Here is a 25,162-nt window from a genome sequence, read left to right on the forward strand (position 1 = left end):
CCAATTATGAAGTGAGATAATTAAGTTTACGTTCACATAACTATAATAAAGATTTATGCAAAACATGGACAACCAATTTTTCAAAAGGTGAGCATTTGCTTCACTAAAAATAATAATCGATCCATCCTGCTACTTTTCTGCCACCGTCTGGCCAGAAATATAACTGACCTGATGTTGCCATGACAACAGTTCTCCCATATATATATATATATATATATATATATATAATTTTATAATAATAAATAAAATAAAATAAATAAAAAATATAATAAAATAAAATAATAATTGTAATTTATATAATTATATAATTTATCATTTATATATAATTTCTCTCACATTGTACAGTAAAATAAAACAAATAAATAAATATAATAAAATAAAATAATAATTGTAATTTATATAATTATATAATTTATCATTTGTATATAATTTCTCTCACATTGTACAGTCAAATAAAATAAATAAATATGATAAAATAAAATAATTTTAATTTATATAATTATATAATTTATCATTTATATATAATTTATCTCACATTGTACAGTAAAATAAAATAAATAAATAAATATAATAAAATAATTGTAATTTATATAATTATATAATTTATCATTTATATATAATTTCTCTCACATTGTACAGTAAAATAAAATAAATAAATAAATATGATAAAATAAAATAATTTTAATTTATATAATTATATAATTTATCATTTATATATAATTTATCTCACATTGTACAGTAAAATAAAATAAATAAAAAAAATATGATAAAATAAAGTAATTTTAATTTATATAATTATATAATTTATCATTTATAAATAATTTCTCTCACATTATACAGTAAAATAAAATAAATAAATAAATATAATAAAATAAAATAATTGTAATTTATATAATTATATAATTTATCATTTATATATAATTGCTCTCGCATTGTACAGTAAAATAAAATAAATAAAAAAATATGATAAAATAAAATAATTTTAATTTATATAATTATATAATTTATCATTTATATATAATTTCTCTCACATTGTACAGTAAACATTAAAAGGGACTCAATAATCAAATTTGAGGAATTGTGTACCATAATTTGAGTTCATTTAATCTGAGCCTTTTCACAACATGTACAGTATGATGTACAAAGATGTACTACATACTTGGAGAGCCATAGAGTAAATAGTTGGTAGGTTACTGGTGGATAGAGGTCACAAAAGAACAGAAATAGACTCAACTGTGTTGCCTTAGCAGCAGTCATGAAAAACAAATATTGAGAAAAAACTTCACATTTCAAACTGCATGTGCATCACAGGGGACACTTTCAACGTTACCGTAACTGTTTTGAAGATCAAACTCCAGAGGTCTGAAAATCTCCAGTTCCACTTTGGTATAAACTTGACAGAGAAGAAAACAAAATCATCTGGCACTGTGAACAGTTGGCATCAAGCGAAAAAACATGTCATAGTGGAAATATATAGCGGAAATAACACATTTGTTGACAAGCAGCACAGTTAGGAGTCCCGAGTCCAAGTCTTTCAGTATTAGTACCAGACATCGGTTTCTCCATCAGGTTCCTCCTTCAGCATAAATAACTATAAACATTTCCTCTACACCTAACAACCAACATCCTTTTCCCCCCTTTTTTTTTTGCTTATTCTTGTTTGTATTATTTCTTAAAGGGTGTCAGTCTGCTGATATTGTGCCAGAAGGTGGAGGCTTTGCGCTTGGGTTCTTCCAGCATGAAGACGTGCTGTTGTGGTAAGGCGGTGGGGAGGGAGGGGTGTTTCTGTCTCAGGAGTAAGTCGTAGTAGGGTCTGCTCACCACTGAGGAAATTCACATACAAACATATATTGAGCAGTTGGAGGACATTTTCAAATCTGCCTAATGAATTATGCAAATTAAAATGTCACAGTGACAAAGCCGGGTTAGTATCTTGTCAATAATATAATTGGTTGGTACCTTTGGGTTTCCCAGATAGGCATCTTTTGCAGGCATTCAGAATGGCCTGTTTTTTCTGCTCTTCTGTGAGAGTAAAACCTTTGGAAAGAAAAAGACGGTTTAATTCAGTTCGCTTCCAAATGAAGTGTATATGTGAATAGTTTCAAAGCAGTAAAAAAAAAAAAAAAAAGTAGTTAATAGCATATCACATAAAAGTGGGGGAAAATGTTAAATAAAAATATGGCTGCATCTTTTAGTCATCGATACAGTAATTTCAGAATAAATCAAATGAATAAATATTAATAATAAATAAAAATGGACTGCAGTGTAAAAAAAAAAGTGTGATATTGATTTGTGTTTAGGTCAACATCTGCCACTAGATGGCATAATTGCTTTTGTAAGACATTGGTAACAGCTCAGTGCATTTTTCTTTTTATGTTAAGAGCTATCTTATCGTTAACATGAATTCACAATTAATCGCAAATTTTATATCTGTTCAAAAATGGACTGTACTGTAAAAAAAAAAAAAGTGTGATATTGATTTGTGTTTAGGTCATTTTCTGCCACTAGATGGCATAATTGCTTTTGTAAGACATTGGTAACAGCTCAGTGCATTTTTCTTTTTATGTTAAGAGCTATCTAATCGTTAACATGAATTAAAAATTAATCGCAAATTTTATATCTGTTCTTAAGTCTTGTTCACATAAAAGTGGGGGAAAATGTTAAATAAAAATATGGCTGCATCTTTTAGTCATCGATACAGTAATTTCAGAAGAAATCATAAAATTGAGTTGAAATTCAAAAATGGACTGCACTGTAAAAAAAAAAAAGTGTGATATTGATTTGTGTTTAGGTCATTTTCTGCCACTAGATGGCATAATTGCTTTTGTAAGACATTGGTAACAGCTCAGTGCATTTTTCTTTTTATGTTAAGAGCTATCTAATCGTTAACATGAATTAAAAATTAATCGCAAATTTTATATCTGTTCTTAAGTCTTGTTCACATAAAAGTGGGGGAAAATGTTAAATAAAAATATGGCTGCATCTTTTAGTCATCGATACAGTAATTTCAGAAGAAATCATAAAATTGAGTTGAAATTCAAAAATGGACTGCACTGTAAAAAAAAAAAAGTGTGATATTGATTTGTGTTTAGGTCATTTTCTGCCACTAGATGGCATAATTGCTTTTGTAAGACATTGGTAACAGCTCAGTGCATTTTTCTTTTTATGTTAAGAGCTATCTAATCGTTGACATGAAGTAACTCGTGAAATTCTGCAAATTTTTTAAATTGTAAAATATAACCCCAGTCTCCACAAATATATGCATTATTATTCAATTTGTTACGGCTAAATTTTGACGTGGACGTGTCTGCTGCGTTGCGGCTGGAATTCCCGCAGTACGGGCTTTCCAAGTAAAGGACGGTCAATAATCGCGTGTTAAAAAAATTTGTGGCGTTAAATGACACCCCTCAAAAAAACACACACATCTTTGCTTGTATACAGTCGGTGTACAATTCAAATTATGATGCCACAAAATACATTCTTTAAGAACAACTGAAAAAAATAGTCAAATCCATTCAACTGTTTTTTATAAAACATATAAAGAAAATGTAAAGAAACAAACTGTTTCTTGCGGACAAGTTAAAAGTCATAACTGAAGTGTGTGCCGTTAAGGGGGCGTGGCTTACCGAATGACCACTGTAACATGGCTTAACAAGTGTTCTCATTTTTTCGACCACTCCTCAACTTTGTGAAGTGAAAACCACATACCGACGCTTCTCCTCCCGTAAAATGACCATATTAAATCTTAAAAGGCAACAAAATCTGTACACGTAACACATCCGACCTGTCTCCCGGTCGGACTGGACCCGCCTCCTCTCTTCAGCGAAGGCTCGAAGCCACCGTTGTTTCTGTTCGGGCTTCTTGGCACACAGGAGGTGGACCTCATCACCGGAAAGTGATCGCAGCTTCAGCGTGTTTTTGACGCTAATGTTAAAGTGGTTCTCTTTGCCATCCTCAACATCAACGATCTCCATGTGGTCCATGTCCAGGCGACCTTTATAATATAGCATGTCCCGGCGCAAAAGGTCCTAGAATGATTCATAAGAATATCGTATTTCATCACATCTATCTGGCATTTAATAAATAAAGCTTTTTTTAGGCCAGAAAGATTAAATCTGTCTATACTTTCTATTAACGCTTTCACTGCCATTGACGGCTATAGACGTCAAAAATTCATTTTAAATATTTCTATTAGTTTTACATTTTTTTACCACTTTTGTTGACAAAAAAAAACTAGATTTTTTTTGTATTAGAACAAATCTACAATTTGAATTTTATTTATTTATCATGTAATTAATTTTGATCAATTTTAATGTTTTTTTCTTTAAAAAAAATATTAAAAACAATTTTTTTTTTAAATTTAAATCGTGAGTTAACTAGTGAAGTAATGCGATTAATTACGTTTAAAAATTGTAATCGCCGACGCCCCTAATTTTTTATATTTTTTTCTTAAAAAATAAAAATACAAATTTAAATTAAAAAAAAAAAATGAAAAGATTATTAAAAATTAGGGGCATCAGGCAATTAAAATTTGTAATCGTGATTAATCGCATGACTTCACAAGTTAACTCACGATTTAAATTAAAAAACTTTTATTTATTTATTTTTTTCAAAGAAAAAAATTAAAAAAATTAAACAAAAATGTATTACATAATAAATAAATAAAATTAATCAAACAAAAAAATCGAGGTTTTCATACTCTTGTTAAAAAAAATGGGGAAAAAATGTTAAACTGATTAAAATAGTTAAAATTAATTTTTAACGTCTATAGCTGTCAATGGCAGGGAATGAGTTAAGGAGAAAATCTGAAAAGATTGGGAAGCCAGACTAACAGCACCGCATCTTCATGCCCTTTTAGGAACTTTGACCAATATTAAATATCAAATATTTCTTGATTCTATACAAGGCAGAGAAACGGTATCTGAAATTGCACCAAATAATTTTGGTAATCCTTTTTCTTTTGAAGTTGCTCTGACCTTTTTGGTATACACGAGCTGATGGTCAAACAGGAAAAACATTCTCTGTTGACTCCTGGCATGTGGTAGAGACAGTTTGGTCAACTCTCCTGAGAAGATGAGATCAGAACTCCTGCTCAGTACGTCTGCACCCTGCGCAGAAATAAATACGTACAAAATGTGCCATGCTACTCAGCCCAACAATTGTTCTATCAACTCATTCACTGCCATTGACGGCTATAGACGTCAAAATTTCATTTGAACTATTTTTATTAGTTTCCCATTTTTTTCCACTTTTGATAGTATGAAAACCTAAAAAATAAATAATTGTACATTTAGAACAGAGCTAAAATTTGTAATTAATCGTGAGTTAACTATTGAAGTCATGCGATTAATTACAATTTTAAAAAGTAATCGTCTGACACCCCTAATTTTTCAATATTTTCTCTTTTTTTTTAATTAGGGGCATCAGGCGATTAAATTTTTTTATTATAATTAATCACATGACTTTACTAGTTAATCAAAAATGTTATATCTGTTCTAAATGTACAATAAAAAAACTAGGTTTTCATACTGTTGTTAAAAAAAAAAGTGGAAAAAAGGTGAAACTAATTCAAATAGTTCAAATGAATTTTTGACATCTATAGTCGTCAATGGCAGTGAATGAGTTAAAGGTTCTAAAATTATTATTATTTTTTTTTTTTTTACAAATACCTCCCAGCCCTCTATAGAGCTCTGCCATCGGGCGATCTTTTCAATATTCTCAAGGCGTCGTTTCCTCTCATTGATGAGCCTGGCCACATTCTTCATTGCATTTAGGGCAGCTTCCACATCTTTATACTCCCTAAGGATCAAACAGTTTATTGATTGGGACCAACTCATTTATAAATACTGTAGTCACACTGTTTCTGCAGGTGTCAGCAAATCCAATATAATGCTTTTTAATGCAATTTTTTTAAAATGCAATTTAATGCCCACGTCGTACTCCATATACACATTATTTTATACATTTTTCATACTCTTGTTAATTGACATAAGGGGAATTTTTTTTTAACCTAATAAAAATATTGTATTTTTTTTTTGTTCATTGATAAAGTCATTATAAAAATTACAAAATTAAAAAGATATACAGTTAGAAACGTGAAACATTGAGTCCGATTTGTGTAGAGGTAATTTTAGGTGGCATTAGCGTTTCATGTTGGACGTCGGTGACCGGAACGGTAATTTTTATTTTATTTTTTACAAATTGAGAGCAAATTAATTGGAACTTGAAGCATTTTGTGGACTCCTGCCCATTTGTTTATCATGAATTACAACTAGAGTGCCAATACAAAACCCGTTGAAAGATACAGTAACTTAGCTTGGTGCTAAATGCTAACCAGCAGCCTACCAATGGTGTTTCAGTTTAATTAATGCTTCTGGGCATCATATTTAATGTTTTTTAAAGTAGCACTAAGAATTTTTTTAATTTAATTTAATTTTTTAATTTAATTTAATTTTTTTATTTAATTTATTTTTTGAATTTAATTTAATTTTTTAATAAAATATTTTCATAACTCTTCAGATGAGTCATCGACTTAAAATTACTAATTAAATGGTACCTTTGCCATGGCCTGAGGGGGGTCTGTGTCATTTTTACTGGAACTAAACAACTTTGAGGAGGATGGTAGGAACACTGTCACCCCAAAAAAAACTACAAATATGCTGACTGCTTTATGGCATACACGTCACTTCCCCCCTTTACCCATTCGCTACAGAGACGGGATTCAATTTGAATGTCGTGAGCTTAAAAATGACGCAATGCGCTTGTCTTCATGAGAAATGTGGTCTTCCTTTTTTTTTTTTTTTTTTTTTGGGACTTTGCCCATATGGCGGCGCCATAATCAAGGTAAACTGAAATTTCCTTAGTGTTGCTTTAAATGAGCCGCGGAAACCCCGAGTCGTGTATTTTTCGATTAAAACCCTGTTAGCAATGATTGTAGTCACCTGTGCTGTGGGTTGGTATATTTGAGCAGCTCGGCCAGCTGCAACGGATACTTGCAGATCTTCTGGACCGGCGTGAGCAAGAATCCGTCCAGAGAAATATCAATCATCTTCTGGAGGAGTCGACAGGCCTCGAAGAAGAACACGTACTTGCTCACCTTCGTGAGCAACGAGAGCTGGATGCAGGCGTTGGGGTGATTGTTGCAGTACTCGGAATAGATCTGGAAATGCATTTGCTGCGCGCAAGATGGACGTATGACGAGTTAAGAGGCGGCCGGATAGTTGAGGTCAGCGTTTTTTTTCTTGCTTACGTGTTCAAGGAAGCAGCAGCCAATTTCACTAAGGTGCGGTTGCTCCTTGTTGTACTTCTTCTCGAGGTTCTTGAGGAACTTTCTCTGGAACTTGTAGATCTCTTCCACATTGCCGAAGATGGTGCGAAGATGCTCCTCGGTGAACATGTCCGTCCGTTTGCGGCACTGTTTGATGTAACCCTGCAGATTAGAAACAGGATCAGAATTTCCGAAGTCAGACGGGGAATGGCGAGCCGGAGCCGACCTCACAGATGTCTTTTAGGTGCTTGATGTAATCCCGCTCGGTGCTCATGATCTCTTTGATGACATTTGCCCTCATCTGCTCCTTGCCGGGCAATCCGGGTCCCAAGAAGGATCCGAGAGCGAGCCATCCTTTGCCTCCGGTGGACTCGTCCACCTGTAAGTGGGCTTGAAAGTCCTCAGTGGGCTCATCCTGGTTCACACGCAACTAACGGATGAAAAAAAGAATATTATAGAATTTTTTTCCAATCATTTCTTTCCTTTCCTCATTTTTGGACTCACCCGAACAAAGCAGGCCGGAAACCAGCCCTCGTTGTCTATTATCCGACCCCACCACCACTCCTTGTTGGTGGCGTCCACCACTTCGATGACATCACCGGCCTTGAACCCGAGCTCCTGGTCATCCATGGTGACGTGATCCCAGAGCGCTTCGGCGTACACCACGTTGCCATCGCTGATAAGCTGCAGGGAGGCAACGCAGGATCCACGGAGAAATCGTTTGGCATTCACTATATCAACTTTTAACGCGTTCGCCGCCAAAGACGACTATAGACGTCAAATATGAATTTTTACCCGACTGGCAGTGAATGAGTTAAAAATAAGATCAAATTGACGTATATTGTGTAGATTAAGATGAAGGCATTAATGTCATACAGATCCACTTTTGCTAACACGCTACCAAAACAATCACAAGGCAAATAGCTTCAAACTGTTTTTATTGTTTCGACACATTAAAACAAGTTTGAAATCAATTTTAAGATTATTTTTCTCAGTCAGTCACACGAGCACGATGTTGTGTCACACATCTTGAATGAAAAAGTGAAGATTCAGTAAGCACATATAGAGTTGCTGAGCCAAGACCGGTTAGTAAACGACAGCATATCTCCGAGCAGCAATTCTTCCATGTTATAAAAGAGTGCCTGTTTGCAGTGTCTTACAAAATGTACTTTAGGATTTTGCTTGAAAAATAATAAGACATTGAGGCTGGTTTCAGTGGATTTTTTTTTTTTTTTTGGTGTGTCAGACAAATTCCAGGATTGGTGTCACTAAAGATTAATTTAAACTCTCAAAACAGTTGCGGTTTACGAAGGTTGCTCCAGCTCATCCCAGCCAGGAACTGCCAGATGCTCGAGGCATTGTGAGCAGGCGCGAGTTTGTTGAGTCGTCGTTGACGTGCGTCTCGGTCAGGGGAAAACACGTAGTTTGGGTTTGAAATCTTTTTTCCGACACCAATCCTGGTACGTTTCTGACACGCCTCGTGTATCAGCGTTATGTTTTGTCACATAAGCAAAAGCAGAAGGACAGAAATAGGCAGAGAAATCGGTTGTAAGTGTGTAAACATGATTCTACGATGTTCGGCAAAAATAAGCCAAGAAATAATCGACATCCTCCCAAAATGTTTGTAATAGACAAGCACAAGATGGCAGCAAAGCACTAGTTTTGTCAAAAAGAAACTCAAATCACTTCAAAATTCAGTGATGCCTTGAGATACGAGTGCCGTGATTTTCCCGAGATATGAGCGATTTTTTTTTTTTTTTTTTTGCTGTTGTCTTGAGATACGAGCAAAAATGTGAAATACAAGTGCATTTTAGACTCCCAGCACTAGATGGCACCGTAAAACTCACAAAATCTGGTCACCATCATTTAACATTGTTTTTTGGCATTGGAAGGACAATAGCAGAGAAAATGTTATTATATAGTATAATACTGTTGAGTGCGTTTTTTTCTTATGAAAAAGCACATTAGAAATTAATTATTATTAGTGGTAGTTACCATTCATTTTTATGGGAACTGATCATTTGAGATACAAGTGTGATCTCGGAACAAATTAAGCTCATTGCTCAAGGCATCACTGTCGCCCCATGGCACAAAATATGACACAAGATGCCGGCAAAGCACTACTTTTGTCTAAACGAAGCTCCTCCAAGTCATTACAACATAGTTCCTCGTTGCACCAAGATGCCGCAAGATGGTGCCAAAGTAACACGTTGCTTTGTAATTGCTTTGGCCTGCGTACGAAAACAGCAAATCGGTGAGTTTTTCAGCAAATAACAGTGGATAGGTTCATTTAAAAAAAAAAAACGTGAAAAGTGCACTATTCTTCCTCAGTTCTGCTGAATGTTGACTGATTATGAGACTGATAATCAAAAAGCAAACTTCTGCTTCAAGAAAGACAGCATTCTGTTTTTCAGCAGCTCTGAACAGGTTAAAAAGAAAAAAACATATCTGAGCCATGTTAAGCGTTTGCCAGTGAAAAGGACGTTACATATATAGGCAAAGAGTAGGTCGGGTCGGCCAAACAAGATTCCCTTTTTAGACCCCCGCCGATACCAGAAGCCGAGCTCCTCCTTCATGGTGGAAACATTCTGGATTTGGTTCGAGGCGTGGTCCTCGCCCTACTGGAAAGCCAGCAGGAACATGAGCACCACGTTGATGATGATGAGCAGCATCATGATGAAGAAAACCACCACTTTTTGCGTCTCTGGCGGCAGGTTGCAGCGCAGCACGGTGTTGACCAAGCCCATCCTCTGCCTGCTCCACCTTCCCGAACCGCTGCCCCGAGCCATCAGTTCGGTGGTGTCCGCCTCCTCCGGCTTGGGGGCTCCACACCTCCTCCGCCTGCTTCCCCTCAGCACCGAGCCCCCGCACCACACCGCGTCCTCGGACCCCTCTTCCCGTCCGTCTTTGTCGCCGGCCCTGGACGATTCTCTCCTCCCCGTCTCGGTGGCGGCCGATGCCTCCGCTTCTTCCCCTCCTGCCACTTTGACGACGTTCGCCGGAGCCTCGGCCTGCTCGTGGAGGCTTGCTGAGGAGGTGCGAGAGCTATTTGTGGCTCGAGCACGGAACAGCCCCTCCTTTTTTTCCTCTCTCTTCTTGCACCGCTTGCGTTCCTCTCGACGCTCGAAATATCAAGATTTATGGCAGGAGGTGATGCTGCATTTTGACTGTTTATGCCTCGTGTATCTCCTCTTACTGTCCATCATGTGTCTATCTTCTTGTTTTTGGCTGGTGTTCCTCTTCCCATTCCATTGACAGGAAAAAACATCCAAAATCAAAAAAAACGATCGCTTGCTGTCTCCATCCAGCTTTTCCTGGTAAAAAGGATGCTCTGTGGTCTGGCGAGAGAAGCTCTGTCTGAGCCCTCCAGGATGGTCCCTTTTTCCTTTTTTTTTGCCGTCCTGTCCTTTCTTTTTCTGCGCACACCCTTGCAGAGCCGGCAGCCAATCAGGACAGAGAGTACGTGAGCGCATATTGGATACCAGAACGACTGAGGCTGCGCCTTAGCAACCCCTGAAGAGGAAAGGTGGGGGTGGGGGTGGGTTGTTTGGCAGAGGCATATAAATGGAGGACAGAGGAGACGAGAGCTGAACAATGAACTGAATCTCACTTGTGCATGTGCACGCGTGCAAATTTTAAATTTTTTTTTTTTTTTTTGGTCCTTCCTCGGGTCTCCTGACGGCCTCACGACTCTCGCTGGAAGTGTTCAATTTAGGTGACAATATGGGATTTTTTAATAGGTTTTAGGTGAACTAATGAATACACACTCACATGCACATACGCGTACTCACCCACATACAAAATAAATTAAAAATATATATATAAAAAAAAATTAAAAAAAGAGAGAGCAATGATGATGACATGTCAAATCGGTAAAATTACCGAATGAACAATACTGAGCTCTCCAGAAAAAAAAAAAAAAAAGAAGAAGCAAATTTTACATTTAAAGTCCGTGTAAAATTTAACGAAATTCCTTGACATACCACAAAGGGCGTCGTTAACAACACTAAATATGAACTCTGAAGAAATTGCGTGTGAATGCTGAAAGCTGAATGCTAATATTTGAATGCATGTGAAATGCATGCGTGTTATTAATTATAGATTTTAATACATCTAATTGTATTGAATAATATGGAATAATACTGAAAGATGTCATTTAAGCTGATTAAGCTTTTTATTTTATTTTTTATTTTTTTATGTGAAATCATACTGCATTTCACGAAATATGGAATGTTTCTTTCCTTTTTTTTCTTTGGTCCTTCCTCGGGTCTCCTGACGGCCTCACGACTCTGGCTGGAAGTGTTCGGTTTAGGTGAACGGTATGGGATTTTTTAATAGGTTTTAGGTGAATTAATGAATACACACTCACATGCACATGCACATACGCGTACTCACCCACAAACAAAATAAATTAAAAAAATATATATAAAAAAAAAATTAAAAAAAGAGAGAGCAATGATGATGACATGTCAAATCGGTAAAATTACCGAATGAACAATACTGAGCTCTCCAGAAAAAAAAAAAAAAAAGAAGAAGCAAATTTTACATTTAAAGTCCGTGTAAAATTTAACGAAATTCCTTGACATACCACAAAGGGCGTCGTTAACAACACTAAATATGAACTCTGAAGAAATTGCGTGTGAATGCTGAAAGCTGAATGCTAATATTTGAATGCATGTGAAATGCATGCATGTTATTAATTATAGATATTAATACATCTAATTGTATTGAATAATGTGGAATAATGCTGAAAGACGTCATTGAAGCGGATTGGGATTTTTTTATTTTTTATTTTTTTTTATGTGAAATCATACTGCATTTCACGAAATATGGAATGTTTCTTTCCTTTCTTTTCTTTGGTCCTTCCTCGGGTCTCTTGACGGCCTCACGACTCTGGCTGGAAGTGTTCGGTTTAGGTGAACGGTATGGGATTTTTTTTAATAGGTTTTAGGTGAATTAATGAATACACACACACACACGCGCACACACACACACACACACATAATCAACCACATACAAAAAAAAAAAGAGAGCGCAATGATGATGACATGTCAAATCGGTAAAATTACCGAATGAACAATACTGAGCTCTCCAGAAAAAAAAAAGAAAAGAAAAAAAAAGGAATGTTTTTGGGGAAAAAAATAATAATGGTAAATGACATTGAATATAATCTATGCTTTCAGCATTCATGCAATTAATCCGGTCAGTGCCACAAAAATTAGATTAATTATAATGGGGGGGGGGGGGGGGTGGATAGATAGATACTCAATGGATTTCCTTCTGGGAAATTCTTAAATTTCCACACATGACACAAAGTTGAAAAAAAAATCCATCCAGGCATTTAAAAAGTCTACACAGCCCTTTTTTTGGTTTTGTGATACAAAGAAATGAGACCAAGATATATAATTTCAATTACATTTCTATCATTAATACATTACAGGTCATCCATACAACATAAGGTATCTTTGAGCTTTCCCCATTTCACCCCCCAAAAATGGGAGATTTTCCATTAAGTTTCAATATATTCATTGTATTAAGTAGATGGTAGAAATGCATATTGGTCAATCGCCCACGTTAAAAAAATAAATATAATAATAATAATAATAACTACAAACAGGCAATGTACACGCTAGCAGCTAAATATGTGAGCTTGCTGACAGGGTGGACACGTTTTAGCATTTTTGGAGCAAGGTACACCTTCACTTAGCAACATGATTCAGTTTGCAAGCATTCTCTCAACCGTCAAAAATCCAATTTGGTATGAATTCTTTCACTTCCCATGTGTATGTGCTAACTGGTAATCTAATGGGTAATTAAAAAATTTAAAAAAAATAAAATACCTCATTGACAGCTAGCTGCTCTCCGCCGCCTCCTCCTGGATGTCCAAAACAGTGAACAGAACCGCAGAACTCTTCATACAGCAAGTCTTCCTCACTGCCCAGCTCTTCTCCAGACCTCGATTTCTGGGAGGCCCCGTCAGGCAGAGGCGCTGCAGGGTGAAAGGGGGTCAATGGGACAAAAGGAAAGAAACATGGCAAATTGCACTTCGATTAAATGTGTGCTACATATCGAACGCTAGCATGCACTGATTGCTATGTTGGGTTTTTTGAGGACTCAAATTGGCCTGTAGCGCATGTGATAAGCCTAGCCCCTTTTTGAGGATTGGGGGACATCAAAATATTACTTAAAATAGAAAACAGCTAACATACATGTTAAATATAACACGTAAACTACGTTTTAAATCAGCTATCTATTTTTTGGTATGATTTTGAACCTTTTTAGTTGTCTGGAAGAAGAGAGAGAGAAAAAAGGGAGCACCATGATTCAGAAATGACATCATCACAGAAATGACATCATCAAGCTAAATGCGCTAACAACGGCTAGACCAAGATAACTGCTCTTTTGTGGTTTTATTTTTCTCGTCGTGTTCAGCTTTGATGGAATGTTTCATTCTCACCAAAGCAACCCTGTTAGTCATGTATTCAGAAAAAGACACAGTAACACTACTATCAAAGCTAGGATTGGTTTTTGACCTGCTAGCATGGCAGCTAACGCAACTAGCATTTTTTGAATAGCTCTAACATTAACGTTGATTCGCAGCCCTGTTACTGACGACACTATTACTGTAATTGGAGTAAAACTAAAATAAAGAGTATCAACTAAGCTTTTACTTGATTTAATAACATAAGATTTATTTGTCCTCCAATTCTAGGAATGAGCTAACTTATGTCAGCCCTGTGACCGGCTATCAAAAGTGAAGCAACCCCTTCACCTCTGAAAGGCCCCTAAGCCTGCAGAGAATAAGTACAACACGTGAAATGGGAAGTGTGCTCGATATTGTGTTTCAAAGAAGAAAGCCGATCTAATTTTGCAGAGCTATTATTGTGTTTTATCACGGCTTTCTATGAAACGCCTGCGCTTCGAGGCTACCTATCAAAGAAGCTAAAAATACTCTCGCTGTCACGCCTCATCATAGCCATCACCAACAAACAAATGCGTTTAGCAGGAAAACGTGTGGACATTGTGGGACTGATGAAAAGAATACAGTAAAGACTCATTTGGATTGCTACAATACATTTTTGTATATGTTGATTGATTGATGTAATGTGTGGTGATTGATGACCACATTTATCCTACCAGGCATTATTAGCATGTTTATAATCCTATAAGGTGTTCTCTAGAGGTTGACAAAAACAGATCCCAATTATAAAGTCATCAACAATTTCTACAGATTTTTCTTTTTTGAATTAACTCATTCACTGCCAGTGACGGCTATAGACGTCAAAAATTCATTTTAACTATTTCTATTAGTTAATTTTTTAATCTTAATTTTTTTTTCCACTTTTGTTAACAGGAGTATGAAAACCTAGAAAAAAATGTATTGTACATTTAGAACAGATCTAAAAATTCATGATTAATCTTGAGTTAACTAGGGACGTCATGTGATTAATTACAATAAAAAAAATAATAAATCGCCTGATGCCCATAATTCAAAAGAAAAAAAGATAATTAAAATATTAGGTGCGTCAGACGATTAAATGTTTTAATTGTAATTCGCATGACTTCAATAGTCAACTCAAAATTGTATTCACCTGACACGATTAAAAAAAAAAGAAGAAAAGATTATAAAAAATTTGGGGCGTCAGGCGATTAAAAATGTAATTGTTATTAATCGCATGACTTCACGAGTTAACTCACGGTAAAACACAAATTTAATATCTGTTCTAAATGTACAATAAAAAAATTCTAGGTTTTCATACTCTTGTTAACAAAAGCGGGAAAAAAATGTGAAACTAATAGAAATACTGTAGTTCAAAATAATTTTTGACGTCTATAGCCGTCACTGGTAGTGAATGAGTTAATTTGCTTTCTTATTATATAATATACAGCATTTCGGTCATCCCAGAATTTTATTAGTAGTAATAGTGATTCCTCCATATTTGAAATAACAAATTGCTCTTGAGCACTAATCAGCAATAATCAATTCTTACCGACGATGATGTCATCAAGTCATCTTAAACGAGTCATACATTTCATAATTGATTATCACATCCACAGATAAGAGTACGGGAAATTCAAACCCGAACCCAGCCTTAAAAAGGATTACGGAATCGTAACCAGTGCATGAACTGCTGCCCCGGCGAGTTATAATGCATCCTCGTCTTTAAAGGCACTCTTCTTTTTTTTTTTCCACACTCCGGCCTCTACTTCTGCAAGTAGAGGCAAGCAAACGACGCGGAAGAAGAGACGGCCAAACGCCGACGGGAAGCACTCCAGACTCACTGACCAAAAATGATCCGTATGAAATGGAAACATTTTTTGCAGCATACATGCAACAATTGCATATAGTCAGTGTGTGTTTTGGACTTAAGTAGTACTTAGGCACTCTACAGTCTTCCGTGCATAAGGTACAATACATAAGTGTTGAGGGGTTTTCTTTTTTTTTTATATATATATATTTTTTAAAAATTTTATATATTTTTTTTTTATTATTTTATTTTATTTTATTTTTTTATTTTAGTATTATTTGTTTGTCTCTTTCCAGCAGCCATGTCATATTTGGTTTCTGTTTTTGGTTGTGTGTCTCCCTTTGGTCTTGTTGCGTGTAATCCCGCCCTTTCCTCGTATCAACCAATCAGTGCCCTCAGCCACTTGTGTCTTGCCCCAGGTGTGTCTTGTTGTGTCGTTAGTGTGTGTGTATATAGTCTCCTGTCTCCCCTCTGTCTGGTTTGGCTCATTGTCGCTGTCACCACTGGTGTTTTGTTGTTACTTTGATTTTTTTGGTCTTTTCAGATCTTTGTTGGTTTTGTTCACCCAGTACACCTGTTAGTGGTTTTTGTTAAGTAAATCGGTTTCAGTATAACATGCATCCCTGCCGTGGTTCTCTTGCATTTGGATCCTCGTGAGCCAACCCCTCGTGATTGTTGATTTTGTTTTGCTTACTACACTCTAAAAACAGTTGGGTCAAAAATAACCCAACTATGGGTCAAAAATGGACCGATTCTCTCACTTGGGTCGATTTGACCCAACTCAGAGTCAAGAAATTGGTCTTTCAGCGTAAAACAACTCATATTTTGCTGGTTAGATTCTTTACTTGGGTTAAAAAATGGGGTAATTTGTGAACGGTATGGGATTTTTAATAGGTTTTAGGTGAACTAATGAGTACGCACGCACACATACACATACTCACGCATATACAAAATAAAAATTTACAAATTTAACAATTTACAAATTTAACAATTTACAAATTTAACAATTTAACAATTTACAAATTTAACAATTTAAAAATTTAACAAATTTAACAAATTTACAAATTTAACAAATTTAACAATTTACAAATTCAACAATTTAACAAATTTAACAAATTTAACAAATTAACAATTTACAAATTTAACAATTTACAAATTTAACAATTAACAAATTAAAAAAATTTAAAATTTTAAAAAGAGAGCAATGATAATGTCATGTCGAATCGTAAAATTACCGATTGAACAATACTGAGCTCTCTCAAGAAATTAATTAATTAATTAATTAAAAAAAAAAAAAAAACATATGGTCATTTGTATAAAACGACCCAAAAAGTTGGGTCAAATTGCCCCATAGAGTGGATCGGTCCATTTTTTTATCCATAATTGGGTTACTTTTGACCCGACTGTTTTTAAGAGTGTACCTTTTGCGATCGATTGCTCAATCCTGATCGACGTATATGAACACCCCCTGCTGTAGAATTTGTAAAGTGCCAGGTTCTAAAAGTAAAACCAATTTTTACAAACCAGTTCCCAGAAATACATTTAAAAGTATGTGCCCTCAGGGAGCATACAAATCTTTTCTTCTTTCGGCTCGCCATTTTAATGTAGAATGCTTGAAAAAAAAAAAAAATCTTTGCAAACTTGAGTCGTCTCATCACCAGCAAATTCAGTCGAGGGAGAGCATGAAGTCACCCAGGATGAATGGCTATTCTACACTGACCTATATCCTAGAGAGAATTGTGCATTCTTTTTTTCTGATTGATGCTTTGAGACACGCATTCCTTCCATCCCTCAGTTTTTCACGCAGAAATTGTTTTCATGAAGTCTTGGGTTCATGAAGTTTGGAGCCGACTTCTTGTCAATAGTTTTTATTTTTCAGTGAGGTTCAAATCTCTTTCACTTCATAGTTGGCTATTTTCTACAACCTCTGCTGCCCTTCTCTGGAACTCACTGCCATTTGACCCGTGCAGTACAAGACAGCATTTCAAAGCAACAAAACCTCCCAAAAATGACCTGTGGGAAAATGCGGTACGGTCAGTAGAACCCACGTTTGAACTTTTTTGGCCGTCATTCCAAAAGGAGTGCTTTGGCACAAACAGAACACTGTTCAAGGCCAAGAGAACACCATGGTGGCATAAAAAAACGTTATTTTTTTATTCACCTGGAATTGTGAATATCATAGCAGAGAAAGAAAAAGTCAGGAAAAGCCTACTGGAAAAGCTGAACTTTTGTTGGCACTTTAAATGGTGGCAGGTGTGGCCTGATTTTTTTGAATGTGATTGGTTGATTCTGAACACAGCCGCACCCCCGGTTATATGCAAGAGGGTATGCACGCTTATACAATCACAGTATCTTAGTTGTTTATTTTTACTTCACCTCTGAAAAAAATATATATAAATTGCATTAATTCGATTGTGGATTTAAAAAATGTATACATTTATCTTGGTCTCTTTGTTTACACTTTATGTGCTGCTGCTCATTGTGTGGCGGTCGTTTAAAGTTTATAGCAACTGTAACATCTATGCTAATTTCTGTTAGCTTGTCTATATGTTAGCATTAATTTAATTAGTTTTAATTATTTTTATTAGTTAAACATTTGTTTCCACTTTTGTAAACAAGAATGTGAAAACCTACAATTTTTTGGAGAACAGAGATAAAATATGTGATTAATTGTGAGTTAACTCGTGAAGTCATGCGATTAATTACAATTAAAATTTTAATCGCCTGACGCCCCTAATTTTTTATAATCTTTTATTTATTTTTTTATCGCGTCAGGTGAACACAATTTTTCATTGTAATTAATCACATGACTTCAATAATTAACTCACGATTAATCACAAATTTTATCGGTTCTAAATGTACAATATTTTTTTTTTTTTTAGGTTTTCATACTCTTATTAACAAAAGTGGAAAACTAATAGAAATAGTCCAAATGAATTTTTGACGTCTATAGCCGTCAATGGCAGTGAATGAGTTAAGATCATCTATTTCTAGACAAGAGTGAAAGTGAGAACAGGTGCTTTAAAAAATATCTCTAAAAAGTCCAAGTGTTCTTTAATACGGTTTCGATACGATATTTCTAGATTGTAGTTGCACCTTGGACATGTTACCAGTCAACTGGCCTGTGAGAGTATACGCATGCAATTTGACCTATGACCTCAACTACTCCAAGCCATTCCGCATCAGATCCACTTTGAACTCGTAAGTTCCTAAACTGTAAATGTGAAGTCCAACACAAGGAGAAAACATTGACCGAAAACCTATTCCTAAAGAACTCCCGTGACATGTCAACCTGTTGCCACCCGTCGTTTCCCACACGATGACGCTTAAGTATTTCCATTTTGAATAGATCAAATCGAAAAGGTTACCTGTGGTGGAGTGGAGACTCTCCAAGCTCCAGTAGCGAGACAGGACACCCCTCAAAGTGCCGCTCAGGCTACCGTCAAATCCCCTGAGACATCCGCCGAGACCAGCGTCCACCATAATTCCGCTTGTCAGGGATGCTCCATGACAGTCGGACCCGGGCGACTCCCCTGAGCCGCCGCCGCCGCCGCTACCACAACTGTCCTTGGGCAGGGGCGCGCTCTCTTCCGAGGTTTGATGGGTCCGCATTTTGATGCGGACGCCGACAACAAGGGAGGGAATTGTATTGAGCGATAGAAAAACGAAGCGCGTTTATTCCGCCGCCACGGAAGACGAACGACGGTGGCAGCGCTATTCGCTGAGGTAAGCGTCAGCTGTCGGCTTGATTATGTCTACGCCCGTGCACGTAACGCGAGAGTCACGGCGAGCCATCCTCGCTTCCATTCCGCTCTCTGCTCCTGTTTCTGTGTCTCCCTCCACCCTGTTTGCACACCGCCCTCTCTCTCGCTACCGCTACTCTCGCTCCCCTCTCTCGTTCTCTAATTCAACAGTGTAGCATGACATCACCGGGGTATTTGCGGGGGGGGGGGTATTCGCGGAGGGGGGGGATTCTGAGGCTCGATTATGTCAATGGCTGGCAATTGCATGTGCAGACATAAAAAAAAATAAAAAAGCAGCGCCGGTGGCGGCTGGTGCAGTTTTCTCCAGGGAGATGCGCGCGCACACACACACACACACTATATATATATATATATATATATATATATATATATATATATATATAGCTTTATTTTTCAGTCCACTTTCATGGAAAAGTACAGAAATCGGAGGATTTTTATTGAGGAGCTGAAATTGTAAGAATTTGGACAATTTTAAATTGAAATTGATTAGTTGTCAATTCATTGATAGCGATTGTACCTCTAATTTATATATATATATATATATATACATATATATTAGGGGTGTTAGAAGAAAATCGATTCGGCCAATATATCGCGATATCACAGCGCGCAATTCTCGAATCAATTCGATGTGCGGCCGAATCGATTTTTAAACATCAATTTTTCAAAGCCTGGATTTAAAGATAAATAAATACGTTTTTATACAAATCTAACAGTGTACATGTAGAAGTTTACTGATTAGTATTTTCTAAATTTGAGGTAAAAAAAAATCGCAATAATCAATTTATAGATTCGTATCAGGATTAATCGATATCGAATCGTGACCTATGAATTGCGATACGAATCGAATCGCCAGGAACGAGGCAATTCACACCCCTAATATATATATATATATATATATATATAAAGCAATTGCTTTATTTGTGTTCAAAGCAAAGACAATCAGTCAACTTTTATGGAAAAGTACAGAAATCGGAGGATATTTACTCTTGAGGAGCTGAAATTGTAAGAATTTGGACAATTTTAAATTGAAATTGATTAGTTGTCAATTCACCGATTAGCGATTGTACCTCTAATATATATATACATATATATTAGGGGTGTTAGGAAAAAATCGATTCGGCCAATATATCGCGATATCACAGCGCGCAATTCTCGAATCGATTCGATGTGCGGCCGAATCGATTTTTAAACATCAATTTTTCATGGGAATATTCAACAAAACGTCTTATTTAGGGTTAGGGATTCACACATTAAGCATGAAAGAATATTATATTAATGGAACATTAAGCCTCAATATTTTATTTCAGTGCTGTTCAAATATCGTAGACTGCAACCTGTTTGTTAAATGCAGTGGCTCAGTTATAAGCCTGGATTTAAAGATAAATAAATACGTTTTTATACAAATCTTACAGTGTACAAGTTTACTGATTAGTATTTTCTAAATTTGAGGTAAAAAAAAATCGCAATAATCAATTCATAGATTCGTATCAGGATTAATTGGTATCGAATCGTGTCCTATGAATCGTGATACGAATCGAATCACCAGGAGCGAGGCAATTCACACCCCTAATATATATATATATACAGTATATATAAAGCAATTGCTTTATTTGTGTTCAAAACAAAGACAATCAGTCCACTTTTATGGAAAAGTACAGAAATCGGAGGATATGTACTCTTGAGGAGCTGAAATTGTAAGAATTTGCGCCATTTTAAATTGAAATAGATAAATCGGTTATCGAAAATTATTATCGACTAATTTGATAAATTGATTAGTTGTCAATTCATCGATTAACATTGTACCTCTAATATATATATATATATATACACACCTTTCTTGATATTGGAAATTCAACAGAGTGACTGACCAGATACTTACAAAATTTGAAAACGCGTCTTCTCCAGCCCAGACAATCCAGACCAACTGGGGTGCTTTGCGAGAAACCGTGATCCTTGAGGGACAACCGTCCGAACGCCTTATTGGGTCCAACGGTCACTCTGACTTTAGTCTGTCAGAATGAGAATTTTTTTTTTTTTGTTTCATACTTTCCCCATGCACACGTGCGTGAAAATGTAAGTGGGCAATTCCGTATTGTTCAGAGCTACGGGGAATGTGGAATAGAGCGGAAGAAGAAAGTACTTACCTTTGAATTAAAGGTTCCAGATTTGTTTATGCTTTGCACACTCGACTCTGTTCTTTCATTGACTTCAATGCAATGATTGGTACTTGATTGATGTTGTTGGTCTTGTGGCAATTTGGGGTTCTCTGCGCAATCCAACGAGCAAATGTCCCCGGTGCTGAATTTCAAAGCTATCGTAGAGTTGTCCGAGTTTTTCTTCCCAGCCGTGTGTGTTTTTCCCACACACACGGCAAACACCTTTCTGCGGTTATGCTGAACCGATAGTGATTTTATCCTTCGGGTTTTACTCGGACCAAAGCAGAATCTGTGCGACGGCGTTGGCTGAACCTCAAGTCCGACAAGAGCGTTGAGAGAATCCTCCACCTCGTGGCGAAGATCTGAATCTGAAATTGTAGCGTAGCCTCCTCCTATCGTTTTCTGGCTCCGGTTGATGACGTCATCGCCTAAAACACGATCGTCTGTTCTGCATCCTTTCAACGGCTGGGGGGGTTCTTCGGGGTATTCTTGAGGCTGGGGGGGGGTAAAAAAAGAAAAAAAAAGAAATGACATTGCAGTCATGCCATTCAAAATCCAACTCAAAATTGAAAATAAACAAACATGATATGTTATCGGTTCAACCAATTTTGAATTTTTTATTTTTTTTTATCTGGAGTAAATTTCTACTCTTAACTCTTTGACTGCCAAAAACGTTAAATAACGTTTAGTAAAATCCTATGGAGGATTGCCAAAGACGTTAAAAGACGTTTGTTTCAAAACAGAGGTGAAACTAACCATTTTCTATTGTTGATTACTGAAAAACGGAATAAGGTAGAAACAAACTTTTCTTAAATCGGCTGGCACTGGGGACAACCCGTTTCTGGAAACGTCTGGCAGTCAAAGAGTTAATCCTTTGTAACTCATATTGTTTACTGCCATGCCATGAATTTCCTCACATTTGTGTAAATGATTTCAACAGTAACCTGCACCAGCCAAAAAACCTTTTAAAGTCATACATACGCTTACTTTGCTGTGTGTCAAAGCGCAGGCCGTATCCAGCAACAGGAAGTAAAAGCGCGTAGAAAACCAACTCAGCACCGCTCCCATGGTGGATCTCGCACTTGTTGTAAACCGAAACAGGTTCAAACCGTCAGGGTCTTAATCCAGACTACACGCACACGGCGTTCTCTGTTCCTCCCATCGTCCCGATTTAGGTTCCCATCCTATAAAATCAGCACATTTTTTTTTAAAATGAATGATCGGTATTGAGGCTCTTGTGCTCACAAGGTAAAAGAAAAGCTTTCACTCCGTGGTATTTCTCTGATCCTCCTACAGCGGCTTAATCCACCCGGAAAAGACGTGCACGGTGATCTCTGTGATAATAAGGACAGACGCTAAGATGCCTGGCTATAAATACTTGCGCCGTCAAGTCAAGGAGGGCATTACCGATCAGCCCATTGAGGAAAACGGCAAATGCTAAATGAATTGGAGAAGAAGAAGAAAAAAAACGCATCAAGGTTTTTAACTCGTTCACTGCCAATGACGGCTATAGACGTCCAAAATTATTTTTAACTATTTCCATTTTTTCCCCCACTTTTTTTAACAAGAGTCTGAAAACCTAGAAAAGAAAATCTGTCTATACTTTCTATTAACTCTTTCACTGCCATTGATGGCTATAGACGTCAAAAATTCATTTGAAATATTTCTATTAGTTTTACATTTTTTTCCCACTTTTGTTTTGTGGGAATACATTTTTTTTTTGTGTTAGAACAAATCTACAATTTGTGATTAATTTAATTTATTTATTATGTAATTAATTTTGATCGATTCTAATGTTTTTTTTCTATAAAAAAATATTAAAAACAAACAAAAAATGTTTTATTTAAATCGGGAGTTAACTATTGAAGTCATGTGATTAATTACAATTAAAAATTCGAATCGCCTCATGCGCCTAATTTTTAATAATCTTTTCTCTAAAATAAAAAATACAATTTTAATGTCTAGGTTTTCATACTCTTGTTAAGAAAAGTGGGGAAAAAATGTTAAACTAATAGAAATAGTTCGGCTATCAACGTCAAAAATTAATTTGAACTATTTCTATTAGTTTAACATTTTTTTCACCCCACTTTTTTTAACAAGAGTATGAAAACCTAGAAAAGAAAATCTGTCTATACTTTCTATTAACTCTTTCACTGCCATTGATGGCTATAGACGTCAAAAATTCATTTGAAATATTTCTATTAGTTTTACATTTTTTTCCCACTTTTGTTTTGTGGGAATACATTTTTTTTGTATTAGAACAAATCTACAATTTGTGATTAATTTTATTTATTTATTATGTAATTAATTTTGATAGATTTTAATGTTTTTTTCTTTAAAAAAAATATTAAAAACAAACAAAAAATGTTTTATTTAAATCGTGAGTTAACTATTGAAGTCATGTGATTAATTACAATTAAAATTCTAATCGCCTCATGCGCCTAATTTTTAATAATCTTTTCTTTAAAATAAAAAATACAATTTTAATGTCTAGGTTTTCATACTCTTGTTAAGAAAAGTGGAAAAAAATGTTAAACTAATAGAAATAGTTCGGCTATCAACGTCAAAAATTCATTTGAACTATTTCTAACCTAGACTTTTTTTTTGTACATTTAGTGAGTTAACTATTGAAGTCATGTGATTAATTACAATTAAAATGCACCTAGTTTTTAATAATCTTTTCTTTAAAAAAAAAAAGATTATTAAAAAAAAAAATGTCTAGGTTTTCATACTCTTGTTAAGAAAAGTGGAAAAAAAATGTTAAACTAATAGAAATAGTTCGGCTATCAACGTCAAAAATTCATTTGAACTATTTCTATTAGTTTAACATTTTTTTCCCCCACTTTTGTTAACAACAGTATGAAAACCTCGACATTTTTTTTATTGTACATTTAGAACAGATATAAAATGTGTGATTAATTGTGAGTTAACTATTGAAGTCTAATTTTTAATCATCTTTTCTTAAAAAAAAAAAAAAATATTAAAAAAATGTCTAGGTTTTCATATTCTTGTTAAGAAAAGTGGAAAAAAATGTTAAACTAATAGAAATAGTTCAAATGAATTTTTGACGTTTATAGCCGTCAATGGCAGTGAATGAGTTCATTTGCATACACACACATTTCATTGCGGTTATTTTCTGTACACTAGAAAGTTATTAAGTGAGGCAAAACGGCACTCGTATGCCAAAATAGTCCTTCTGGTGCATAGTAACTACAGCATGGACATAAGACGGGGGACAGTGAATTATTGAATGAAAAACTCACTTTTGGCCTCTACTCACTGGCAATGGGTGAGAACATTTCAACTAACTTACATCTACCGAGAACTGGTTTGTTAACCATAGTTTTTGCTTGATTTGATTTTCAAGATCCGCTCAGTCAGCAATTTTGAAGCAAGAGTCCACCTGAAGGTCCTCGGTGTCTTGGATCTCCAGGAAAGGCGCCCGGCGAAAAGGAGGAGGGCACATTCCTGTATCTGCCTTCGACCTGTGACGAGTGCAACTAAAAGAAAAGAGATGCTGCCCGCTGATCCGTTATGGGACTTGATCACCTCAATCAGATCTGTCAAAGAATGATGACCAATTGCCTTTACATGTGACGAATGAACCTTTACAATTGATTTCAATTTGTATAAAAATGTCATTTTGTGGTTTACAATGACATTATACACTTTTCACAAAGATGTTAAGTGTTATTTGTCTTAAGGTCAAATTTGCACAATTAA

At 35.7% G+C, this 25,162-nt stretch overlaps 1 protein-coding gene across 3 annotated transcripts; it reads right to left on the reverse strand.

Moving 5' to 3' along the window:
• Positions 1-1,078: 1,078 nt before the first annotated feature.
• Positions 1,079-25,148, reverse strand: arhgef4 (Rho guanine nucleotide exchange factor (GEF) 4). 3 transcript variants are annotated; one of them, XM_077554672.1, is made up of 14 exons: positions 24,843-25,148; positions 22,421-22,623; positions 21,428-21,934; positions 21,163-21,292; positions 13,108-13,256; positions 7,772-7,951; positions 7,494-7,697; positions 7,250-7,429; positions 6,942-7,174; positions 5,670-5,799; positions 4,977-5,108; positions 3,785-4,028; positions 1,960-2,037; positions 1,079-1,823 (listed from the first exon to the last, which is right to left on the reverse strand). In XM_077554672.1, exons 2-14 carry the CDS (start codon positions 22,505-22,507, stop codon positions 1,666-1,668), a joined length of 2,412 nt encoding a protein of 803 aa, XP_077410798.1. In that variant the 5' UTR covers positions 22,508-22,623; positions 24,843-25,148; the 3' UTR covers positions 1,079-1,665. The 3 variants fall into 3 exon arrangements, with proteins under 3 accessions (XP_077410798.1, XP_077410799.1, XP_077410800.1); XM_077554673.1 differs by lacking the exon at positions 24,843-25,148 and having other exon boundaries at positions 22,427-22,756; XM_077554674.1 differs by lacking the exons at positions 21,163-21,292; positions 21,428-21,934; positions 22,421-22,623; positions 24,843-25,148 and adding an exon at positions 18,885-19,400.
• Positions 25,149-25,162: the final 14 nt, after the last annotated feature.

Source organism: Vanacampus margaritifer, chromosome 20 (assembly GCF_051991255.1).
Source record: "Vanacampus margaritifer isolate UIUO_Vmar chromosome 20, RoL_Vmar_1.0, whole genome shotgun sequence".
Classification (NCBI taxonomy): Eukaryota; Metazoa; Chordata; class Actinopteri; order Syngnathiformes; family Syngnathidae; genus Vanacampus; species Vanacampus margaritifer.